The sequence below is a fragment of the Hippocampus comes genome, unplaced genomic scaffold, assembly GCF_001891065.2.
Source record: "Hippocampus comes isolate QL1 unplaced genomic scaffold, H_comes_QL1_v1.1 scaffold130, whole genome shotgun sequence".
In the NCBI taxonomy this organism is placed as follows: domain Eukaryota; kingdom Metazoa; phylum Chordata; class Actinopteri; order Syngnathiformes; family Syngnathidae; genus Hippocampus; species Hippocampus comes.
In genome coordinates, this window is record NW_017842057.1 from 861,701 (window position 1) to 884,408 (window position 22,708).

Sequence of the window (22,708 nt, forward strand, 5' to 3'; positions counted from 1 at the left end):
AACACTCCAAGTCAGGTTTTGGGACAAGAGGTGTGGCCGCAGGCTTCCTCTCCTATTTATAGTCTCCCAAGGCCCTAAAGTGTTTGACTGTTCTAGCACCCTGGAGAGGTGAGGAGGGTATAGCTGGTCTCTACCTCTCACACATGCAACTCAAAATGTATTTTGATAAAACAATCAATTGAATTGTTTGAGTAGGACGCGCGCCGAGACCCTTGCGAGGATACACGGATCAGAAAATGGATGGATGGATAGTAAGGCGCATTCAGAATTTCACTCTAACACCTGAGCACTACTCTGACAGTGTGTGTTCAGAGAGCCAAAGTGCACTCTCTCCTTCCATTAATATAGATAGCAACCTAAACTCTAAACCAGCGGCAGCCTCTCACCAAGCGTGGCGCGCGCCCTACTTCGCACCTTAGCCCGACCGACCCAGGCCTATCGAGCAATCAACCCATGTAATTGAGAGAACCATTCACTCTCTCAATCACATCTATAGACAATTTAGAGTGTTCCATTAACTCAACTCAACTCAACTGTATTTATAGAGCACTTTCAAACAGCCCTCGTTGCATACAAAGTGCTGTACATGGAGCAATTCAACATATACAACAAACAGTAAAGCAAATCGGTAATAAAGACGGTGGAAAGCACCGAACAGCAAAACCAAGAACAAATCTAAGTCATGCTGAGTCAAATGCCAAAGAATACAAGTGAGTTTTGAGGCGAGTTTTGAAGATGGGCAGCGAGGAGGCTTGCTGAATGTTCAGTGGGAGGTCATTCCAGAGAGAGGGACCAGCAACAGAAAAGGCTCGATCCCCTCTGACACTCAGCTTAGTTCTTGGTACTTTTAATAAAAAAACCTGCCATGCATGTTTTTGGAAGGTGGGAGGAAACCGAAGTACCTGGAGAAAACTCACGCAGGCACGGGCAGAACATGCAAACTCCACACAGGAAGGCTGCACCCGTAATCAAACTCAGCACCTCTGCATTGTGAGGCTGACGTGCTAACCAGTCTACTACCGTGCCGCCCTTCAACAAATACAGCCATCCATCCATCCATTTTCTGAACCGCTGTATCCTCACAAGGGTCGTGAGGCGTGCTGGAGCCTATCCCAGCTGTCTTCGGGCAGCAGGCGGGGGACACCCTGAACAGGTAGCCAGCCAATCGCTGAGCACACAGAGATGAACAACCATCCACGCTCAGACTCACACATTGAGACAATTTTGAGTGCTCAATCAGCCTGCCACGCATGTTTTTGGAATGTGGGAAGAAATCGGAGTACCGGGAGAAAACCCACGCAGGCACAGGGAGAACATGGAAACTCCACACAGGAAGGCCAGAGCTGGAATCGAATCCGGTACCTCTGCACTGTGAGGTCGACGTGCTAACCACTGGACGACTGCCCCCCCCCCCAACAAATACATTATACAGTACAGTACAGTACTTGAAATTTGCGTTGCAGTACCAAGCTCCTTCGCATCCTGTCGGCCTTTATTGTGAAAGAGTAAAGGGAAGTCCAATGTGTTTCAGTCGCGAGTTTTGATGGCTAGGCGAGACCACGCAAGTATCGCTGCAAAGGAATGAAGCCAGAATATTGGACGTCTGATTAAATAAAGATGTCTGAATTGCATTTTCTCTTCTTTGAGAACAGTGAGTATTCTACCCTCCATTGCCATTAAGGAGTCGTCTTCCAATGGAGCTACTCGTGTACGTTCGCAGAGGGGAAAGCTAAGCTAGTGCGGACTTGTGTCGCTAACATTTGTTATTTGAGACAGAGACTGGGGGTAACGTTACCTTTCCGAAGACGTTGGTTAAAAATGGTCGTGGTTTGAGTACATTATAATTTTCTAATCGTTATCACCTTAAAATTACAAATGTATTCAAACGAGCTAACAGCACGTAAAGCTCATGCTAGGTTGTTATGTTGAAAATGAGATGTGCAGCTAGCTGGAATTTCAGAATCGAATTATTGAAAAAAAATACAGTGGAGGAATGTGACGTCGTTGATGTAGTCGTACCGTTTATCCCTGTGCGCACACATAATACACTTATACTTCACCGATGATGTCATAGATAATGTCATGATGCACCACTAGAGTCTTCAATGAATGAAGTGTCACATGAGGTTTTTACTGTATGTCGCAAAGGGGAGTCCCTGATTTCTGCATGTATTAGGTCTGAACGATTATAAAAACTAATTGAGATGATGCAATGTTGAATGCCATCACTGTGTTTTATTTTCAAGGTCTCTTTCAATGAATTTTAACCAACAGGCGATTAATTAATCTTCATTACAATAAACAATATCAATTCTGTTCTAGATGACATGAAGCATGAATCAATATGAAAGACAGTGTATTGCTCAACAACATAATTGTACCACACAAGTGCGAGTAAACATATTATGGTAGGCCTATGTATCCTATACTGTAATCACTCAGCAATCAAACAAACTAAAGCACAGATTATAACAATAATGCACGCAAATCTATGGCTTTACCACTTTAACCTATCCAACTTTTCATGAAACAAGGAATCACTGATATGTACACAAGTGGACTGCACTGAACACTGAATTTATGGACAATGATACATAATGACAGTGTACATAGCCTATTTAAAAAATAAAACTTTTCCAATTTCCAATCAGTAATTTCACACCTGCTACAATGTAGGGAAAGTACGATTATAGGTGCTTATATGATGCAACATTTTCCAATTTCCGAAGCAATGATGAGCCACAATATTCTTGACTTAATTTCAGTAATGAAATCGGATGATGCAACATATGGCCACATACAGACATATTTAACTTCAAAATCTATGACAACTTAGCAGCGCGCTTTTATTTTCAATCATTTAACTGGCGGTTTGTAACGTCACTGTTCAGGAGCGCCTGTGCGCAAACATTCGGGATGCGTGTTTTGGCACTGCTGTCGACTGGTTAGCAGATCTGCCTGAAAGTGCAGAGGTTGTGGTTTCAAATCCGGGCTCTGGCCACAAAGTGTTTGTGGTGGCCATTTGGTATTAAATTAATTAAATAAAAAATTTATAAAGTTTGACAAGTTCAGCTCGTGGCTAGCACGGAGCTAGCGCTAATATGGACACAGACACATACAACTGTGTTTATGTAATAGTGCTAGCTCCTTGTTAGCATCTTAGCATTCATTTTCCCCGTTCTTGTGTGTGTGTGTGTGTGTGTGTGTGTGTGTGTGTGTGTGTGTGTGTGTGTGTGTGTGTGTGTGTAACATCAGGTCTGGTGCTCCAGGGCACCCGTCTCCAGTGACAGCCACAGTGGCGTGTTGTTTCTCTGTTTAAATGTGTATTCAGGAACACTAGTGAAGGCAGCAGTGGCGGGTTGTTTACATCCATGTTTTACACGTGTATTCAAGCTGGTCCAGGGCACCGCGGGCACGGTCATGTTGCCGTTATAGTCCGGGTGCTCTGAAGCTGTCTGCCTTCGAATGAGACAGACCCAAATGCTGTATTTAGCACGGAGGTTGTGCTAACACATACAGCATCCATATCAAACTCGCGCAGGCCGCACTTACATTAAACTTTCACATCAAGGCGGGGGCCTCATACCAGCATCCTGCGAGCCGCATTTGGCCCTTGGGCCGCGGGTTTGAGACTTGTTCTGGGTACTCTGGTTTCCTCCCACATTCCAAAAAGAATTCTGACATATCATAAAAAATATCTACACATTTCAAAATAGCAGTTTTGATGATATCGACGGCGTTTCATCAGCCATTTATACATCCAAGCATTCCTTTTCTTTACCCCTAATCCTAAAGGACCCTCTGGATCTCTGTACCACAACACATCCGCAACTGTACTGACCTCCAATCCTTCAAATTATTTCTTAAAACTCAACTGTTCCGCAATGCTTGTAACACCTTTTAATCTCTTTTACCCATTCCTGCTTTGTTTTTCTTCCAAATGTGTTTGTTTTAAATCATGTATGCTTGGCTTTAAAGTGGACATTTTTAACCCGTGTTTTAAACTCTTGTAAAGTGTCTTTGAGTACGATGAAAAGTGCTTTCAAAATTAAATGTATTATTATTATTATTATTATTATTATTATTATTATTATTATTATAAAGGGTCACAGCTGAGCTGGAGCCTTGGCTCACCCTGGACTGGTTGAAGGTCAATGGCAGGCTGCACACAGACAATAGAATTTAGTTTCATAGGTCTGAGCAATTAAGAGTCAATTAATATTCTTTTCTGAAATGTGAGAGGCAGCCCACACAGGAAGGCCCACCGATTATGAATATTAACTTTCAATTTGTTTTTTGAAAAATGTATTATAAAAATCTTTACCCCAGAAGGAAAAGGCATTGATGTTGATGTTGTTGTTTTTTTCTTATCTCCCCCACAGATGACACTGTAAACACCATGATGACCTCTTCTGTTTCCAAATGGCCAGAAAACACAATTGCTAAAATATAGTATAGCGCTTCACACCAGATCAGAGTGTAGATAATTAGCATCAAGACTCAGCATTGCAAATTCTTCAGTTTGCATGATAAATTGATTGTGGAAAGGCCCACTTTCCACCCACATTGATATCATAGGTCAAATCTAATAAGTTTCTTACCAATTAAAAACATGTTTTCTGCATTGAAAAAGCTGGTGGGATCTGAGCCGGGCCAGCTCAGGGACAAGAACATTCCCGCTGGCCTGCAGTCCATGAACCAAAGTTTGCAAAGACGCTTCGCCAAAGGGGTCCAGTACAATAGTAAGTTTTCAACCATTTTCCATTTAGAAATCGGACCACCAACATGGCTGAGCAATCTTAATTTGAAAATGTACTACTTTGTAAACTGTATACAAAGAGGAAGCTCTTCCTTTTATGGCTAGATTGACTCACCTTTTTTGCCCTGGCCATCTTCAAGGCCTGCACCATTCATCTGAAAATTCATCTATGAATGGACTAACAATGCCGCTTATTCGCCCTCAGGAGAAGTGATGTCACCGGTCATCTTACGTTGCCACTTGCTAAGGCCGCCTAACTTGAATACGTTGTTTTCTTTGGGACATTTTTATGTAATTTCCTTCTCTATGGCAGAAAGGTGACCTTGTATGACGTATAGTTGTACCAATAAGACTGGGAAAAGTGCTACAAGCACATTTCATTTGTAAAGGCCGTATCTGGAGTTTGTGAGTGTATGCACATGGCGAATGTTGTCTTTTCATCAAAGTTTGTTCTCGGTCGCAAACTGTCGCGAAGACATTCGCCAAGAGTATTAATGGTCGCAAACAGTTTTTCTCATCGCACTGAAATTTTGAACATTTTTGTGCACCCCACAAGTGAAAATTGTGATCCGTGGAGATAGGAACACTGGAAAGAGCACTTTATGGTATCGACTGCAGGGCAAAAAGTTTGTGGAAGAATACATCCCCACCCAAGAGATCCAAGCTACAAGTATCCATTGGAATTACAAAAGTAAGTGTTTTTTTTTTTTCCAACACCTTTACACAGAAAAGTCTGGTTAATTTTTATTGGCATGTCTGTGGTTATTTTTTGCTCATGTATACACATTTACATGTGATGTTGCCTTTTTATTCATTCCAGTGGCTCCATATCAAGGTAAACTCGTTAGATTTAGCCTGATTCTGGTACCCGTTCAGTTAGCTTTTCAGTATTTAGCAAAGCGCCTGTTCTTCTTGTAGTGTTCTAAATAATAGAGCAGTAGCTCAATCTGTGTGAGAGTATCATCATAATCTGCGTGTTAGTAAACATTTCCACTTCAACACTACACTTTGCTAATGAAACTCCTCGTATTTGTGTTTCTCAGCTACTGATGATGTGGTCAAGGTGGAGGTATGGGATGTGGTTGACAAAGGTGAGTGGCGGCGCTAAAGTGTGTCATGCTCTCAAGCTTTTTTGCTAAGTCTGACCTCATCGCCATAGATCAAAGTGCTGAATCTCATGACTCCATGTGTGGTGTTTGTCTTGTTTCCTGTCCTCAACTCATCATTTCTTTTCTGAACCCCTCGCGCTCCTCTCAGGCCAAAAATATCCGCTTCCTGAAGGTGTAGGTGAGCACCACTGTAGTGTGTACAAATTCAATGCTGTTGTGTGCAGTTAGTATGCTCCACCGTCCTCCACTCTTATCTGAGAAGAAAATTCTCAAGGTTTGCTGTTTGGCTACGCCTTTAAATTTGGCTGTTTTTTATTTTGCTGTGTGTAGATAGTAGCACAGATCATCTCCACATCTGCTGACTGATAGCGATGTTTGTTGACTGTACTTGAAGCATAACTTATTGAAATGCATCTGTAAGCTGCATTTCCGTAAGAAAAATGTGTTGCTCTGCTTGCTCCGCTCATGAACCAACATAAAGCAACATACTGACTCTAAGACAATATTTTATGTAAAAACCTCATGCTTCTGATATCTTGATCTTTCAGGCAAAGGCAAAAAGCGTGGAGACAATTTGAAACTTGAGAATGAGCCACAAGAGGTAATATCAGTCACATGACTGTCATGTGTGGAGAACAAATAGCTTACTTGTTAGGATGGGGGGGGTGACCAATCAGTTACCAATATCAAATGGAAGCATTTATTCTTGTGTATTATTATCATTTCATCATTCCCAATATTTGTGTGTTGCAGTCAGACGAGGTAGCCCTTGATGCAGAGTTTCTAGACGTGTACAAGAACTGCAATGGCGTCATCATGATGTTTGACATCACCAAGCAGTGGTGAGAATCCTCTGTGTGTCACATTGTTTGCGCACGAAGCGCTTCGTAATACCATATGCGTGGAGGTGGAGGCATTAAGTTTCAGCGCCATTAAGTTTTAACCCAGGGCTGTGAGTTTTCTCTGGGAGGAATCAATCATTGAAATAACAAATGATAAACTCATTACGCTGTGTTATGTTGCAATCAAATAAATGTGACAATTTTGACAACATTCTAGCATCAATTTAGCTGTGCATTTGTGCAAACACATCTCCAGTCATTTAGGCCTGAGTAGCAGGCAATACAGACAGACGATTTTCTCTTATGGAATATTGAGGTAGCAGGAGCAGTAGTCGTAGTAGTAGTACTCGTAATATTTTAGAGTGGTTAATTGCTTGCTGTTAGCATTGGCCATGTTTGGGTTGTTTTAAGTATTGCTGTTGGCCGTCACACTCCCCTGGCGTGCAAGATGAGTTATATACAGTCACCTGTTTTCAAGAGGTCTGCTTCCTTTTGAAGTTGCCAGCCAACTGCATTTGGTTAAAACAGGTCCTGTATAGAGAAGCTGAACAGCACTGACATGCTATCCCCCCCCCCCCCCCATCAAATACATGTGGAAGAAACACCCTTAGTCTAATTAACTCCACCTTTGACATAGAAGTTCCTACTGGATTTGTTTGGTTGACGAGCCCAAAAATATAATTATACTGAGGTCTTCCCGATATATTTTCAGGACGTTTAACTACATCTTAAGGGAACTTCCCAAAGTTCCCACTCATGTACCGGTGTGTGTGCTGGGAAACCACAGAGACATGGGTGAGCATCGGGTCATCCTTCCTGATGACATCAGGGAGCTAATCGCTGGACTGAACAGGTAACCATCTCACAGCAAATGCCACATTTTCCTAATACAAGACAATAGCATCAATGAAAAAAGGGAAATTATAAGTGTGTGGAGGAACAACAAAATCCAGAGCAGAGCGATTTAGACAAAATAGTATGTGGCAGCATCATGTTTTCTTCATTCCTTCCTTCCTTCCCTCATACCCACCTACCTACCAAAGTACCTACTTAAGGCTGGAAGCTGCAATTGTGGCCTAGGTCAAGGTGGAGCAAATTTAATAGTACCAAATACTATTCAAAATTAGCACAAAACTATCAGGCGTTTGCTAGAAAGTTAAAAAACCAAAAAAAATCAAAAAAATAACCAGAAAAAGCGTACTAGAATACGAGAACATTCAAAACAAAATGGGGGGTTAATAATTTGTGTTGATGAGTTTGAATGCCATATCCCCAGTTGTGAGGGTGTGCACACTTGAGTATACACCTAATTTCAGTCGTTTGTTTCGAAAAATAACTTTTCATTTCAATTGAATTTAGCAGATTATATATCACATTAATGGTGAGAAAAGATTAGAAATTGTTCATCGTGGTCTAATGCATTTTTTTAAATATAAAAAAAACAAAAAAACAAGTATGTGATGCCAAATAAAAACTCAAATGTCATGAAATGTGTTGTCCGTTTGAAGAATTTGGAACCTCCAAATGCAGCTTTAAAGCGTTGTGTTTTCCAGGCCAATGGGCTCATCTTACATCCACTATGCTGAATCCTCGATGAGGAACGGCTTTGGCCTAAAATATCTGCACAGGTTTTTTAACATCCCCTTCCTACAACTCCAGGTAATCTGCTTTCCTCGTTTGCCACGAGTAGTATTTTGCACTTGCATATCCTAATCTTTGCGATTTTGTGTGTGCAGAGAGAGACCCTTCTGAGGCAACTGGAGACAAACCAGTTGGACATGGATGCCACCCTAGAAGAGCTATGTGTGCAGCAGGAGACAGAAGATCAAAATTATGAAATGTACAATGTCACTTCCTCGCTCATTTTATGCTATTTGTCTTGATAGTGTCACCCTTGTAACTTCTTTGACATTTTGCTAGCTTCCTGGAGAACTTGGAGTCCCGCAATAAGGGCTATGGCTCACCTGGTCCAGCCAACGGCCAGAGTCCCTCCTCAGGCTCCCAGTCCCCCATTGTTCCTCCAAGTGGGGCCTCCACAGGAAGCTCCAGCCCAAGCACACCTCAACCTCCAATCCCTTCGCAGCCATTCCCACAGTCGCCCTCTGTGTCGCCTCCCTCGGCTCCAGATCTGGCTGCTGCCGTTGGCAGAGCAGCCTCGCCTTCAGCTGAATTAAAGTCTTCAGCTCAATCACCAGAGCACCTTCAGTCCTCCGTCACACCGGTATCGGCCCCCCAGAAACGCAGCTTCATGTCTCGATGGTTTGGCTCATCGCCCGTCCCTGAAGCTTCTGTTAGCGCATCAGGTACGACTACGCTACACGACAACACATTTTGTTTTTGCATATTGCAAAATGGGTAGAATAGAGGCTCTTTCCAGGAGCTCTTTACTTTAGTCAAAGTTTCATCATTCGAATTAATTCTTGGATGAAAAGATGAAGTGGCATATATGAACACCAGAATTGCAATGCTGCGGGCCTGCTGCTAAAAGGCTGTCACTTTCAGATCTGATTAAGCTAAGTTGAAAATTGGAAAACTAGTACTTTTTCAAATGCTTTTTTAATAGACTGTTGTTGCATGTACATCTTGGATATACAAAGTCTACACCCATGTTCAAATTTAAAAAAAAAATGAGTTCAAGATAATTTGCAAATGTTTTTTACCGTTAATGTGAGCCATACAATGTGCAACTCAATGGGGGGGAGTCAAAATAAAAATTGAGATGCGTTTGGAAAAGTGTGAACACCCTCTTATAAGTGGGAATTGGGGTGTGTTCAGAATGAACCTATCACGTTCAAACAAGAGTCAGCACACACGCCTGTCACCATTTCAAGTCCCCCTGATTAACCCCAAGTCACGTTCAGCTATTCTAGCATTTACTAGTATTAGTACACTTCTGCAGCTCTTTTCGTGTTGCTCTCTGCCTCTTTGCAGCCTCCCTGACTAGATATCTTATTCTTTTAATAATTTTGGAGGGTTGGTCCTGTTCTTGGTGACCACTCCACTTGTCACTGACTGTCTTCACTGTCTTCCATGCTATAGTTCATGCCTTGGAAGTTAATTTCTTCCATTGTCCTGACTGATACCTTTGAACAATGAGGTACTAGTAATGCCGTGGAAGCATCCTGTGGCTTTTGCTGTAAGATGTGCCGACAAAAATGTCACAACATCTGAACTTTATTGTTTCATTAATCAGAACCACTTGAAATGGTGGTAGGGGTGTGCTGACTTCCTTTTAACGTGTGGTTGATTGTGAACACAACCACATCCCCTGTGAAGAGGGTGTGCACACAAACCACATGATCTCAGTTGTTATTTTTTTACTTCCCATCTGGAAAATATTTTTATGTTCAATTGAGTTGTACAGTTTTGGTCGCATGAATGGTGGAAAAAGTTGTGAAACTGTTTATCTTGGTCTCATTGTTTTCTATCATAAAAACCTGCCATTTGTACAAGGGTGTGTAGAGTTTATATACATAAGTAGAGAGCGGTCACAAGGCTCTAGCCTGAGCCGTTGAGAAATTCAAAGACCGTGAAATACGCACAGGAATCGAGGGTATTAGAATGTCATGTGATGTCACTGTTTCATTGCCACATTTGGTATCGGAGGATTGCAACAGAGTTGAACTGCAATTAAAGACTTTAACTTGATCAACAGCAGAAAAGATTGTACAGTAACTGTTATCTTACTCGTGAGCTACTGCAATGTTTTCCTCAGAGGACCTACCTGCACCAGTGTGTCCTACTCTCGTACAAAGCGTGGATGACTTTGTGCCAGATGATAGACTGGACAGGAGTTTCCTCGAGGACAGTTTGCCGTCAAAAACAAAGGTGCCTCAGCCAGCTCCAGCAGCGGACAGTGACAGGTGAGCACTTAAAATGTTGGTTTTGGGGGAGTATCGGTTGTGATGGAATGTATGGACGATAATTTTCATTTATTTAGATGTTATTGTGACTGTTTTCTATTATTTAAATTGTTTCTATCATTACAAAAATAAATATTTAAAGAAATGCAACATTGCATTTTTATTTGACAACTTGGTACATTTTCACAATATAGGGCTTATTTGTATTCATTTTCTTGAACAAAGAAAGGTCACATTGAGTTCCACTAACTCTTCTCATAGGGAGCCCTGGCCAAGACAGGCAACAGATAACAGCCTCAACAGACCTGAGGCAAAACAAAGCTACACACAACTAAACATTACAATTGACAGACTCCACACAGTCGCGCAGTAGAAATCCAGGTGTGAAACAGAAAACGGAAACATGAAACAAAAAAAGCCATCAGGTTATAAACAGTTGTACTGTTCCGTCATGATTGCTTTGAAAGTATTTTTCAAAGTACTGAGTGGTGGGAGTTATTCCAGATTTAATATGTCAGTTTTTCTGATGCCCTCGTTCTGTGAATGCTGTTATGGTAAGGTTTGAATTGTAAAGAAGAATTTTACCTAAGTGCTTTAACAATAATAAAAACAACACAATAAAAAACATCAGTGCATGAATTTTCCTTCAAATGTAGCGGGAGGACCATTGCACAGTTGTGTACAGAGGGCAGTGGTAGGTTCGAGCTGGTGCAACCGTCATGAAATGTAGGGCTCTGACTAGGAGATGCCATCTATTTCTTTTTGGGTTTTTTTTTAACAGATGAAGAAACATACATATAAATTGGGTCACCACATAGTCCAACACTGATTTAAAAAAGTGAACCACGTGAACCTTTCCCTTTCTGAAAAAGTAAAGCACTTCTTCATTCCAAAGGGAAAAAAATAACTTGGGTCGAAGTCAGTGGTTCTTCACCTTGTTCGAGCTACCGAACCCAACCGGTTCATATGCACATTCACCAAACCCTTCATTAGTGAAAATTAAAGAGTATGATATTTTACAAGTTGAAGACATTAAAAAATGCATTTATTAAAAACAGAAAACAAATAAACACAATTAATATAATTATCAAGTACCGGTATATGTTTTTTAATTGTGCACAAAATGAACCAGCCAGTGATGGCCAAGTGGGCGAGTCATAACAACCGGTAATTGACATATTGAATCGGGCGTGTCTTAATCTCCATGGCAGAGGCTCTGTTGAACCCCTGAGAATGATCACCAAACCCCTAGGGTTTGATCGAACCCAGGTTAAGAACCACTGGTCTAAGTTTTTTTTTTTTTTTCCTTCAATGGTCTCACTTTGAACAAAAGACAGCTTGTCATCCAACCAAATACCAAAGTATTTGGAGGACGATACTTTCTCTATTGTAGTGCCATCCTGAGTTACCTTATGTGGGGTGGGGAGGGGTCTCTCATGAGTTATATCACAACAATCTGATTTTGCAAAAATATTAATGTTATGTTTTTATCGACTTTGCTTGGAGGTATTTTGATTTATACACTTTGCCCATTACACCATATTAGAGACACCTGAGTATGATGTAGAGCACAGGTGTCAAAGTCAAGGCCCGGGGGCCAGATCTGGACCGCTACATCATTTTATGTGGCCCGCGAAAGCAAATCAAGCATGTCTAGTTCCATGATGCTTACTAAAGTCGGAACCAAAATTTCATATTGTCATATGTAATCCACAATAACAGTTATTATTTTTGACTTCTGATTTTAAAACTAGTTATTCATCAATTTGTTGTGCGCTGTGTATGTAATATCTGGAGGGGATTACACATTTATATGGTTTCCCAAAATTCATAACGGCCTTCTCAGGAAAACCGTAACGACAATGTGGCCCGCGACAAAAATGAGATTGACACCCTTGATGTAGAGCATGTTGGAAAAAAAAAAAAACATCAACAATCACATTACATGACATAGACATACACAATATGCAATGCCTGTATATGTTATTAGTTTGTTTTCTATCCTAGTGAGTGTGACGACAGAGGAAACCCCATGGTGTCTGGTTTCCAGGATGAGCTTGATCCTGATGATACAAGGCCCAACCTTCCACAGTCTAAAATGCTGCCTCCCAGTCAAGATATCATTCTGACCAGTGATGAGGAGGACCAAACACTAGTGGCCCCTTCTGTAAAAAAGGACCAGGACCTGGACAGTGAACCTGAACTGAAAACGTAAGACTTGTCACATAACCAAATGTGTTGGGTGGAATTATGCATGTTATTAGAAGTTGTCATGTGCTTTGACTCAAAGTAAATTAGCTAGAAACACAATAATTGCACTCAGCGGATTATGGGAATCTACTTGGTTAGCAATTAAAATTTTACTCGACAAATCAACACTAATATCGTCGCTGTCCTGAGAAAAACACACATCCATTTTTGTAAAAAAATAAATAAAAATTACATTAATGGGATGTCCGAAACGCACATCTGTGTGTCTGTATATTTATATATCTATATTTATCTATGTGAGTGTGTATTTATTCAATTATTTAACATTTATTAAAAATGAACGAGAAGGCCGTGCGTTCTGTCTCTCGGAACAAACACCCTCTCGGAGTGGTATTAGGGCGTCAGAGTGAATGTTGGAATGCACTATTTGGAACCAGGATTTTGAATGCCTGCCCAAGTTCTAAATTTAATATATATAAGTACACCTGAAAATAAGTCGCAGGACCAGCCAAACGATGAGGAAAAAAAAGTGACTTCTCATCCAAAAAATACAGTATTCGTACTGGTACTCGGTGTGGACAAAAAGTGGTATTGCTACATCCCTAGTTGCTCTCTTGTGATATGTTTGTGTGATATGTATTACCAACTGTTACCATTCTACCTAACTTAGTAGGCTTTAGCACTAAAGTGTGTGTCCATTGAGGCACAATATATTTGAAAGTTCCTTTTCCCCAAATCTCTCGGTTTCAGCTGCATGTCCAAACCAAAGGTGGCATCAAAGGCGTCAGAGCTACGAGACCAGCCCACAGCTCCCATCTTCCTCACTTTAATTCCAACAGAAGAACAGCCCACCCAGCAGCAAGGAAAAAAGAAAGGGGTCTCGCCTATTGCCGGGGACTCTGATACAGACCCTGAAGGCCCGGTGGCCCACCAGATGCTATCTTTTGTGATGGATGACCCTGACTTTGAGTCTGAAGCATCAGACGCACCAAAAATAGCAAAGGTAAGGTAAAACGGACTTGACAGTGTAGCATGCATCTGGTTGTATAAAACGTATCTAGAAACATTCAAAGAGCGTATTATTCGTGGGCAGGATGAGGAGGAGGAAACAGTTGATTTACAGCTGTAAAACGTGAGGATGACTTGGCTTCAACAGTATAAAAATAAACCCGAGCTTCATCAGTGAATGCTACACTTGTCAACCGTGATATTTTACCGTCAATTATTTAACTTCTTGTTCCCACATAAATAAATAAATAAACAAACAAACAAACTCTCTATCGGTCATAACCATCGTCCTATTTTGTTATCCTCAGAGTACATTCCCTGCAAGGGATGAACTTCTATCTGACCTCTCAGATGATGACTTGCAGTCAGCCAAGGTGCCAAAACCGGTGAATCCCACTGTGATCTCCTTTAAACAACAGGATGTTACCGACCTTTTTGGCCTTGGCATCCAAGAAGAACCTTCAGCAACCAAAGAGAGCAGTGAGGAGCAAGAAGGTAAGATGTTGGAAATGTTCCGATATGTCGTTACCATTGCTTGCGTAGCATCGTTGCTTAGGAACCAGTAAAATGTTGACTTGTTAGTTAAATGTCAACGTTCCGCAACAGTGATGGTTTTTGCAAATGACCACCTTTCTGCCAAACTGTACAGTCCAGGTCAGCTCTTCACTTAAGGTGCAGAAAGGTAAACCCCGATCGATCTTGCGTCCCCATGACAGGATATTATACGCTACAGAAACAGACATCAAAAGTGTCACATCATAGCAGTATGTCACAGTGTATGAGACAGTAAAGAAAAGGCAACAATGCAAGAGCTCCATCTAGCCCAGGGGTGCCCACACGTTTTCAGCATGCGAGCTACTTATAAAATGACCAAGTCCATTTTATTATACATTGTATGTATAACTGCAGGAACCCAACTTGCACAATACAACGAGTGTACATTTTTTGTCCTTACTTTACTCTGATGACTTACACTGAATGAAATCAGCCAGGGATGAAGTCAGGACAGAGCTGAGCACCCTTCCCAATGAACATCAGTCATGTTGGAAACGTACTTGGACTTCATGGTTTTTATCAAGGAGCCGAAAATGCCGCTCCACATTTCTGTCCGTCGGTCATCCATCAAGGGCACCGGTCAGCCAAGTTGTCTCAGTCCCCACCACCACCACACCAACCGGCAACCGCGACACGGCATCCGAGGCCCCCGGATGGCGTGTTTTTTTTTTTTTTTTTTTTTGGTGGATGGGGAAAAATCCTCCTCACCCTCTGTATGGAATGGAAGTACTTGGCTTACTTGATCCACTTATCATTGTTTTACTTTATTGTTTACCTTAGAGTTGACGGAACAAAATGGAAACTGCTTGTAAGCTAGTTTTGCCAGATAACGCTCTTGGAGGCATGCGACAGGTCTATGACTGGCTGCCCTGTACATCAATCAAGTGACAAATTGTGCAACAGATGACATGCGGGAATCAACTTTTTTTAGGAACGCATTCACCGCCATTGACAGGCAGCTGCAGTATATTATATCAATAGCATAAAACTGTCAGGGCTGGCAATGATTGAGTTCATGCCATGAGAGCTACTGACACTCCCTGCGCGATTGACCGTTGACTCACGATCGACATAGTGGTCACCCCTGCCCTGATCTAGCCTTGAATGTGGTCGTTTAATTCAATTCGGACCTTAGTTTGGACAATAGGAATGGAGGAGAAATACCTTTTTCTCAAAGTGACAATTCGGTCAACAAATTAAATGAACTGCAGTGTGTTTAGCTTCACCCTTTACGGCAGAAGTGGTAAATGGCAAGTTTTAAAAGAAAAAGTGATATGGTACGGACAGGGTGTTCCAGTACACTTGACATCTTTTGCGAACTTCAACACTTAGATGTGGAGTGGTGAGCGTAAGAGGATGCTCCGTCAATGGATACTATCCTTGTACAGTACATCACACATCTAATGTTGGCCTTTTTTTTTCATTTTCAGAGAGAGAAAGCAAACAGTCCTCCAAAGACAAGAAGAAAAAAAAGAAGAAAAGTAAAGAGGTGAAGCATTTACGGGGTTTACATCTTGATGTAAAAGGTTGCTCCTGTTTGAGTTGAAGCCATTGATTCAATTTTGCTGTTCGATTCTCAGGAGGACGAAAAGAGTAAGAAGAAACATAAACACAAGAAAAAGGAAAAAGATGACGTTGTTGACGACAAAGAGAAAAAGAAGAAGAAATCGAGGACCAAGAAGACAGAAGTGGATGAGCTGGAAGACTTTCTAGGAGGAGGGTCAAGTTCCGCCAAAAGAGATGATGGAGATTATGAAGAAATATAAGATGTCCCCGTTTATGAGTAAACTGAACCTGGGAACAACCGTGGCAAGGAGTGAGATCACAAACTGGTCCCCTGACTTGTATGTGCACAAAGATGTATATCCCAAGCCATACAAAATGCAATACACGAGGCTACCAACAACCACCAGGTACAATGGACACTCTGGATGCGGCCCTGTTTGTTCCTTCTGGTCTGATCGAGTTTTCCTTGACTGCACTTTTCTGGTGTCTTTCATTCCATTCGGTTAGTAACAGCAAGGAGACGGAAAACTGACGATCAGTAGAACTGTAATCTCTTTTTTTTGGGGGGGTGGTGCTTTGTGTGGACATTTGTGAGTATTTGTTACTTTTCAAGAAATCCACTTCCAGTTAGTCACTATAGTCAGGATTACCATTCTGTCAGAATCTTGGTGTAGTTGGAATAATGTTTGCCAGCATGCTAGAAGTAACACACGGCTCCCCTATTCTCTCTGTCCTCGTACTGTTTTGCTTCGACATGTAAAGGTACCCCCCCCCCCCACGCCCCCGGTTTACACCTTTAAAGTTAAAAAGAACAGAAGGTTTTTGGAGCAAAAACTATCCTGCACATCTGTACAGCAACCTGCGATGTTGTCCAGACTCCTCACCGCTAACATTGGAGTTTTTTTGTTTTTTTTAAAGAGCAGCACATTTCATCAATTTAATTCCAGCTGGTCTTTGTCATGCCAGTCCACATGCAAGGGGAGTTGGAGACAAATATATGTGCATTCTTTTAATCTTGTATGGTGATATAGTATATAACTGGCCTAAAACAAATCACCCCCAAGAAAAATGATTCCATCATCAGTCTGTTTTGTATCTCATTGTAAGAGCTGTTTCAATTTTAAATTATATCCAGGTCAAGGGGTTTTGAGTAGCTTGGGTCAAAGGTCAGACAGACCAGCTCATGTTTTTGTCACGACTTTACGCGTTATGTCTGTCATGTCATTAATGATTTCCCAGAGTGAGACTACTCACACTTTTCTTACGTAGACTATTGTTGGACCAACAAAATTAGCTGTCATAATTCTAAAATTGGATCATTGTGGATGTAGCAAAACTGCAGCTGCCAGATAATGTATGACACATCACATCTTGTGGAAGAATATCACTGTACTCATACTTATTACCACCTCCCCGCCCCCTAAAAGAAAAGCCGCCATCTTTTCTCACAGGCATTGTCTCCATCCAAACGTGTTTTCTTTTAATGCCTTAACAGAGGTCACAATGAACTGGTGTGCTGCTATCATGACTCATTTTAAGTGTTCTTACTATAATCTTAGATTTGACATCAGATTAGCACGTTTGCTGGGGAGGCTCACTGATGAAAACGGTTTTAAGGTTGCCATGACTCGCTACACTTTGTTCTTTCGGTTTTGTTCTTTTGTGCTGATCTGTTTCTGCATGTTGCAATATTTCAATTTTCAATGATCTGATGACTTATTGTCGGATTTGTTTTACGATAGGATGGACTGGTTGTGTTGATGACGTATGATGGTAAAAACGCTCGAACGCAATGCAGCTTTTCATATGTCACTGTGTACAATGCAATGTTTTCCTCCTTTGAAACGGTTTTGTTTGTTTCTACTCGTTGTAGGGCATCGTACGCTGTCATTGCTTTGCTGTAATTTTCAGGCCGGAATGGCTGCCCATGATAGAAATTAAATTTATCCTAAGACTGTGTTGTCCAACATACCCGTGGAGCACGATAAGATTTCTTAAAAGTTTCCAGCTCATCTCTCACACTCCCAAGTTTACACTCTGTTGGTTTACCAAGTATGTTTAAAATTCCGCAGCTGAAACTTTACAGCATTGATCCATTTTTTTTCTCTCTCTCCATATAATTGAGTATAAATGCTCAAATCGGTTTCAAGCAAAGCATGAAATCTGTATGTATAGTGAGGAAAGAATTTATAAATCATGAAAAATAAATGACAATTGTCACTGATTTTCCATGAACTTGTTAAACTGGAAAGATGCAAGACAATTTGTCCTGACAACATATTTTATAGAACTGACATGCACTTTTAAATGTTATTTTATTTTTTCAGGGATCAGATTTCTTCCAAATTGTCACGCCAATAACATCACTGCCTAACTCTCAAACATTGTAACATCTGCACTATGGAGAATAATTTTCTCCAAACATCTCACTTGAAGGGAGTTATGTTATTAGCATGACAAAATGCATATACAGTATAACATTTTTTAAATGAATCCCATAATTTCTTCCCTGCCCTACGACATGTTCCATCTTTACACTGTGTGAGTTTGATTATGTTTGGTTTGTTCCAATAAATACAAACCTATTTCTCCAGAAGCTGCAATTTTTTTTTTCCCATAAAAACATTGTTTTAATGTAACTGGCCAAAGTTCACCTTTACTGTAACTTAGGGAGTCACGGCTTTAGAAAAAACATGTACAGTAAATATGGAAGTTGTGACTTGTAAGTGGTTAGCAGGGAGAGACCATTTTGCTTTCCAACCAAAGTGGGCCGGTAGCATAGCATGAAAAAAATAAATATAATAACTTGATGGAAAAATTGCAGCCTAAATGTCAAAAGCAAGAAGTCACAGATTTGCTGGAGCCTGTGTCAGGTGACTTCGACAGAATGGCGTCGAATTGGTCGCCACTGAATAGCAGGAGTCAAATTCATCTTATAATAAATAAGAATCATGATAATACTGTAATAATTATCAACAAAGTGAGATTTTTTTAAGAACGATTTAAAGGCTATCGTTTAATGCTGCATATAGATCATCCCAAGCAGGGTTTTGTCATTCCCAATGAAACGTGCAGATGAATGTAAACGTGAAATGATTTATCAAATTGTAATTGAGTCGTCTGTATAGCACAGTAGTTGAGGATATTTTTTTATTTTACACTTTTATTAAATGCAGCACCTCGATTAAAAATGAAGTTACACAATTAGGTTTGCAAAAACCCTATCATCTAGTGCCAAAACAGTTAAGTTTTTGTTGTTTTTTTGTTTTTTTGTTTTTGTTTTTGTTTTTTTTTCTCCAAAAAGAAGTAAGGGTTTAATGCATATACTCAGTAAGTGTCAAGGCTTTGGGAATGATTTCAGGATGATAAATCACCACTTGATGGCAGAAGTGGCTTTGATCAGATCTTGGTCCACACATCGTGTGAGTGTGTGTACACAGAATTGCGATACCATGTGGTGAGGTGGCGTGTGGTGGTGAGAACATGGATAAATACCAGCAGCTAACTCTACAAACATAGCTTTTTCAAATAAAAAAAGATGACTAAGTCCCATTGTCATCCTTGTCACGTGTGAGCAATTCCCCAAAAACAACATCGACCACCGATGTCAGACTCAACATGTTTGACACAGTCGCTTGAAGCTGACTCTTCAAGCGACTATTGCCCATCCGGATCACCTGAGAGCAGCAGACCATCATCTCCTGAGCTCCCAGAAAGTCATGAAAGAGGTCAGAAGCAGCTCCTATATTTTGTTGTTCTACTTCTTCCTTTCATAACTTTGCTGCTGTGAATTGGGAATTTCTCCATTGCGAGACTAATAAAGGTTTTTCTTCTTCTTAAAAGAACTTGCTAACCTCAGAGCAAACGACCATTGTCTGAGTTGTTACTACGGCTACCATTTGTATCATGTAACGTGCAAAAATAAGAATAAATATGTCCTACAATAAAATAAGATGTGTACAAATTATGCATCGTCTGGTGTGTGTGTGTGTGTGTGTGTGTGTGTGTGTGTGTGTGTGTGCGTGCGCGCGCGTGCGCGCGTGCGTGTATTTAATATTTATTACCTTTTTGCGTGTGTGTATGTAATATTTATTCCCTTTTCTAATTGCAATGTAGCAACATAAATAGTCTGTTGTTATTGACCAGATTTCTATAAATTGGAGGTGGTGCATCCATCATCATTGAGAGACCTGTGATCAAGAAAGGTGAAAAAACAATTCTCCGCTTCACATAGTGTTCAAGAAACAAACAAGTTTGCTCACAATTGTTTAAACACAAGCCAGTAGTCTGCCACACAGCAGATGCTATATGTGTAAACCGCTCACAGTTCCACGGCTCAAAACATTTTTGGGACTTTTATTCCAGGTTTTGAAAAAAAACAAACAAACAACCCCCCCCCCCCCGAAAACCCGGCTCTTGAGGAAGCCGATGCCACAATTTTTTTCTGGCAAACTCCTCAGAGGAAGGTCGAAACCGGACTCGACCAATCTGTCTAACTTTGAAGGCGTTGTACCGCCACCTAGCTCTTATTCTGGAATCACTTTCCGTATGCCAGTATCAAGCGCTCCTATTGGCTCCTACTTTGGCCAACGAAGTGCGATGTTGTATGCGGCACTCCTTTCCATGTGGGAACTGGTAGCTACTACCTTACAACCAAAAAGAAACATGGTAAGGTTTTTCTGACTCACTCATTTTCGACAAGTGAAATTCAGTTATATTGTTGAACAAGAGGATGGTGCCAATGCCAACGCTCGCTTAAGTAGAAAAGCGTGTCGGTATGTTTCGTGTTGTCTGTGAACGTCTCAGACGATACGGTTTAACTGAAGCGTGACAACCCAGCCATAAGAAAATACTTTATAGACGCAGTTTGGTCGAGGGGAGCATCTCGTTTAGCAGATATTAATTACGTACTAAGTCAAATATATTTGGTATTGTGAATAATGTGTAAATAAATATCAATATGCAACACTTAATTTCTATAAATCTCTGTAAACAGAAACATTTTCAAATAACTTCACTGGTGAGCTGTTTTTAGAACCGACCCACGGGCTACTCGTGTGGTTCTTGAGGCTGCCAAAACGTTGGTGACCTCTGTCGTAGACAATAATACTGTTAATCAGTTGGAGAACTCTTAGTTGTCTGTTGTGATGTGGCGTTATGATCAAAACATTTCTTTTAGGTTTTATTCGTAAAGCGAAAAGGGCAAACTTTGCGGGCGGGCGGCGTGTTTAATATAGATTGCAAGCAATGTCAAAGAATGAGCAATTTGATTTTGATGTTCCTTTCCATTTGATGTGATGGCTTTGTGGTGTGATATTGATAGCTTCGTCGAGAGGTGAGACTGAGGCGGGAGTACTTGTACAGGAAGGCACAAGAAGACAGGCTGCGAACAATTGAAGAGAAGAAACAGAAGCTGAAGGGTGCTCTCGATGGTATGGATGGCTTACTCTTCATATAAACGGAATAGTGTCATGGATGATATCGACCTCACATTATTTTTTCTTCCTGTAGAAAACTGTCTGCTTCCAACTGAGGTACGCAAAGATGCACTGCAGCTCCAGAAACTTCTGGAGTATGATGATGGTGGTGCAGAGGGTTAGTGTTGCTTTCATGGCTATAACCAAATATCTGATGATTATACGCTATTGATGCCTTTCATTTATGTTACGACATTGTCTCTCTGGAAGGTGTCAGCTCACATATGGATGATGAGTACAAATGGGCTGGAGTTGAAGATCCAAAAGTCCTTGTCACCACCTCCAGAGACCCGAGTTCGAGACTCAAAATGTTTGCTAAGGTTTGGCTCAGTTGTTTCGGAGGCATTCCTAAACAACTTAACACTTTAAAACAAAGTAGCATAGTAGCATAGAGAGAGTGAGAATTTCCATTTACAATGTCTGAAATATGAATGAAAAGTCATTGTTCCTCATGTTGGCATGCATTATGTCCAATCTGTGTTTCTGACCATCAGCTTGTCCTTTAGTGGTAGATACTGCTAAAAACACATATTTAAATGTTTCTCTTTAGTACTGAATTTTGAATTAGACTCCTCATAAAAAGTTGGGGATATTTGGCTTTCAAGGGAAATGTATGCAGAGATGAAAGTCCTCCGGATTTTGCCGGAATTCCGGGTTTTTCAAATTTTTATGAAACTCTCTCTGGAGAATTGAGGAAAATTTCCCTAAAATTAATCCGGATATTAGTTGACAACATTGAACGAAGACGCGTTTGAGTTCGTTGTTTTGCTTTCACGAGCGTAGCCATGTTAAGACACGAACACTAGTAACAGTAGAGATTTTCGTCTCTTTATAAACACACTTGCTAAACCCCAGTGGAACAAATAAAAGACATGGTGGACAAGACAGTTGTCGTAAAAAATATATTCGGACAAAAAGGGAAACACACAGATTGGCAGAAAAACGTGTCTGTCCGACTTCGAGTGTCGTCTCGGCTAGCTTACCCTAGCTGTGTGTGTTACGTCGGGTGTGTGACGTCGGGTGTGTGACGTCGTTGCGTCGGCGCAGATTGGTTGAAATCAAAAGATGCGCTTGCGTACATGTTCGCGCTGAAGCACGCACAGCAGAGAGCAGCGGACTCTCGACTGCTGAGGCTCGCTTAGCTTGAGTGGCGTCGCCACAACAGTAATACCCTCGCCTCGTATTCTCAAGGCCTCGCAATATCTCGGAGAGTTCAAAATTTCGTCAAGAACGGAAGCCACAAAGGGTGCAAAGATTAATCATTGAATGTCGAGTATTTGAATAGCGTTTTGTGTAAACTAATTCATGCGTGATCGGCCAGGTGTGTGCGCGCGCGCGTGCGTGCGTGCGTGCGTGCGTGCGTGCGTGCGTGCGTGTG

General features: G+C 41.1%; 2 protein-coding genes across 3 annotated transcripts in view; both read left to right on the top strand.

Moving 5' to 3' along the window:
- The first annotated feature begins 1,484 nt into the window (after positions 1–1,484).
- On the top strand, positions 1,485–18,443 carry rabl6b (RAB, member RAS oncogene family-like 6b). 2 transcript variants are annotated; one of them, XM_019860960.1, is made up of 17 exons: positions 1,485–1,651; positions 4,383–4,742; positions 5,316–5,450; positions 5,803–5,850; positions 6,017–6,046; positions 6,417–6,469; positions 6,622–6,710; positions 7,423–7,563; positions 8,264–8,369; positions 8,447–8,550; positions 8,631–9,013; positions 10,426–10,573; positions 12,581–12,784; positions 13,535–13,787; positions 14,101–14,287; positions 15,778–15,836; positions 15,928–18,443. In XM_019860960.1, exons 2-17 carry the CDS (start codon positions 4,613–4,615, stop codon positions 16,111–16,113), a joined length of 2,256 nt encoding a protein of 751 aa, XP_019716519.1. In that variant the 5' UTR covers positions 1,485–1,651; positions 4,383–4,612; the 3' UTR covers positions 16,114–18,443. The 2 variants fall into 2 exon arrangements, with proteins under 2 accessions (XP_019716519.1, XP_019716520.1); XM_019860961.1 differs by lacking the exon at positions 6,017–6,046 and having other exon boundaries at positions 1,487–1,651.
- A 1,973-nt stretch (positions 18,444–20,416) lies between these two features.
- Positions 20,417–22,708, top strand: part of imp4 (IMP U3 small nucleolar ribonucleoprotein 4) — a 13,265-nt gene continuing 10,973 nt past the window's right edge. Inside the window, exons 1-4 of the mRNA XM_019861006.1 lie at positions 20,417–20,521; positions 21,177–21,285; positions 21,365–21,448; positions 21,541–21,650. Coding sequence (XP_019716565.1) covers positions 20,453–20,521; positions 21,177–21,285; positions 21,365–21,448; positions 21,541–21,650 — 372 coding nt within the window. The 5' untranslated portion in view covers positions 20,417–20,452. The remainder of the gene's footprint in view (positions 20,522–21,176; positions 21,286–21,364; positions 21,449–21,540; positions 21,651–22,708) is intronic.

Excerpts from the sequence above, each read along its gene's own strand:
- rabl6b (XM_019860960.1), top strand. The coding sequence starts at position 4,613 with ATGTTTTCTGCATTGAAAAAGCTGGTGGGATCTGAGCCGGGCCAGCTC. Across the intron at positions 4,743-5,315 it reads CAAAGGGGTCCAGTACAATA|TGAAAATTGTGATCCGTGGA; the intron begins GTAAGTTTTCAA and ends GCACCCCACAAG. Across the intron at positions 12,785-13,534 it reads AGTGAACCTGAACTGAAAAC|CTGCATGTCCAAACCAAAGG; the intron begins GTAAGACTTGTC and ends TCTCGGTTTCAG.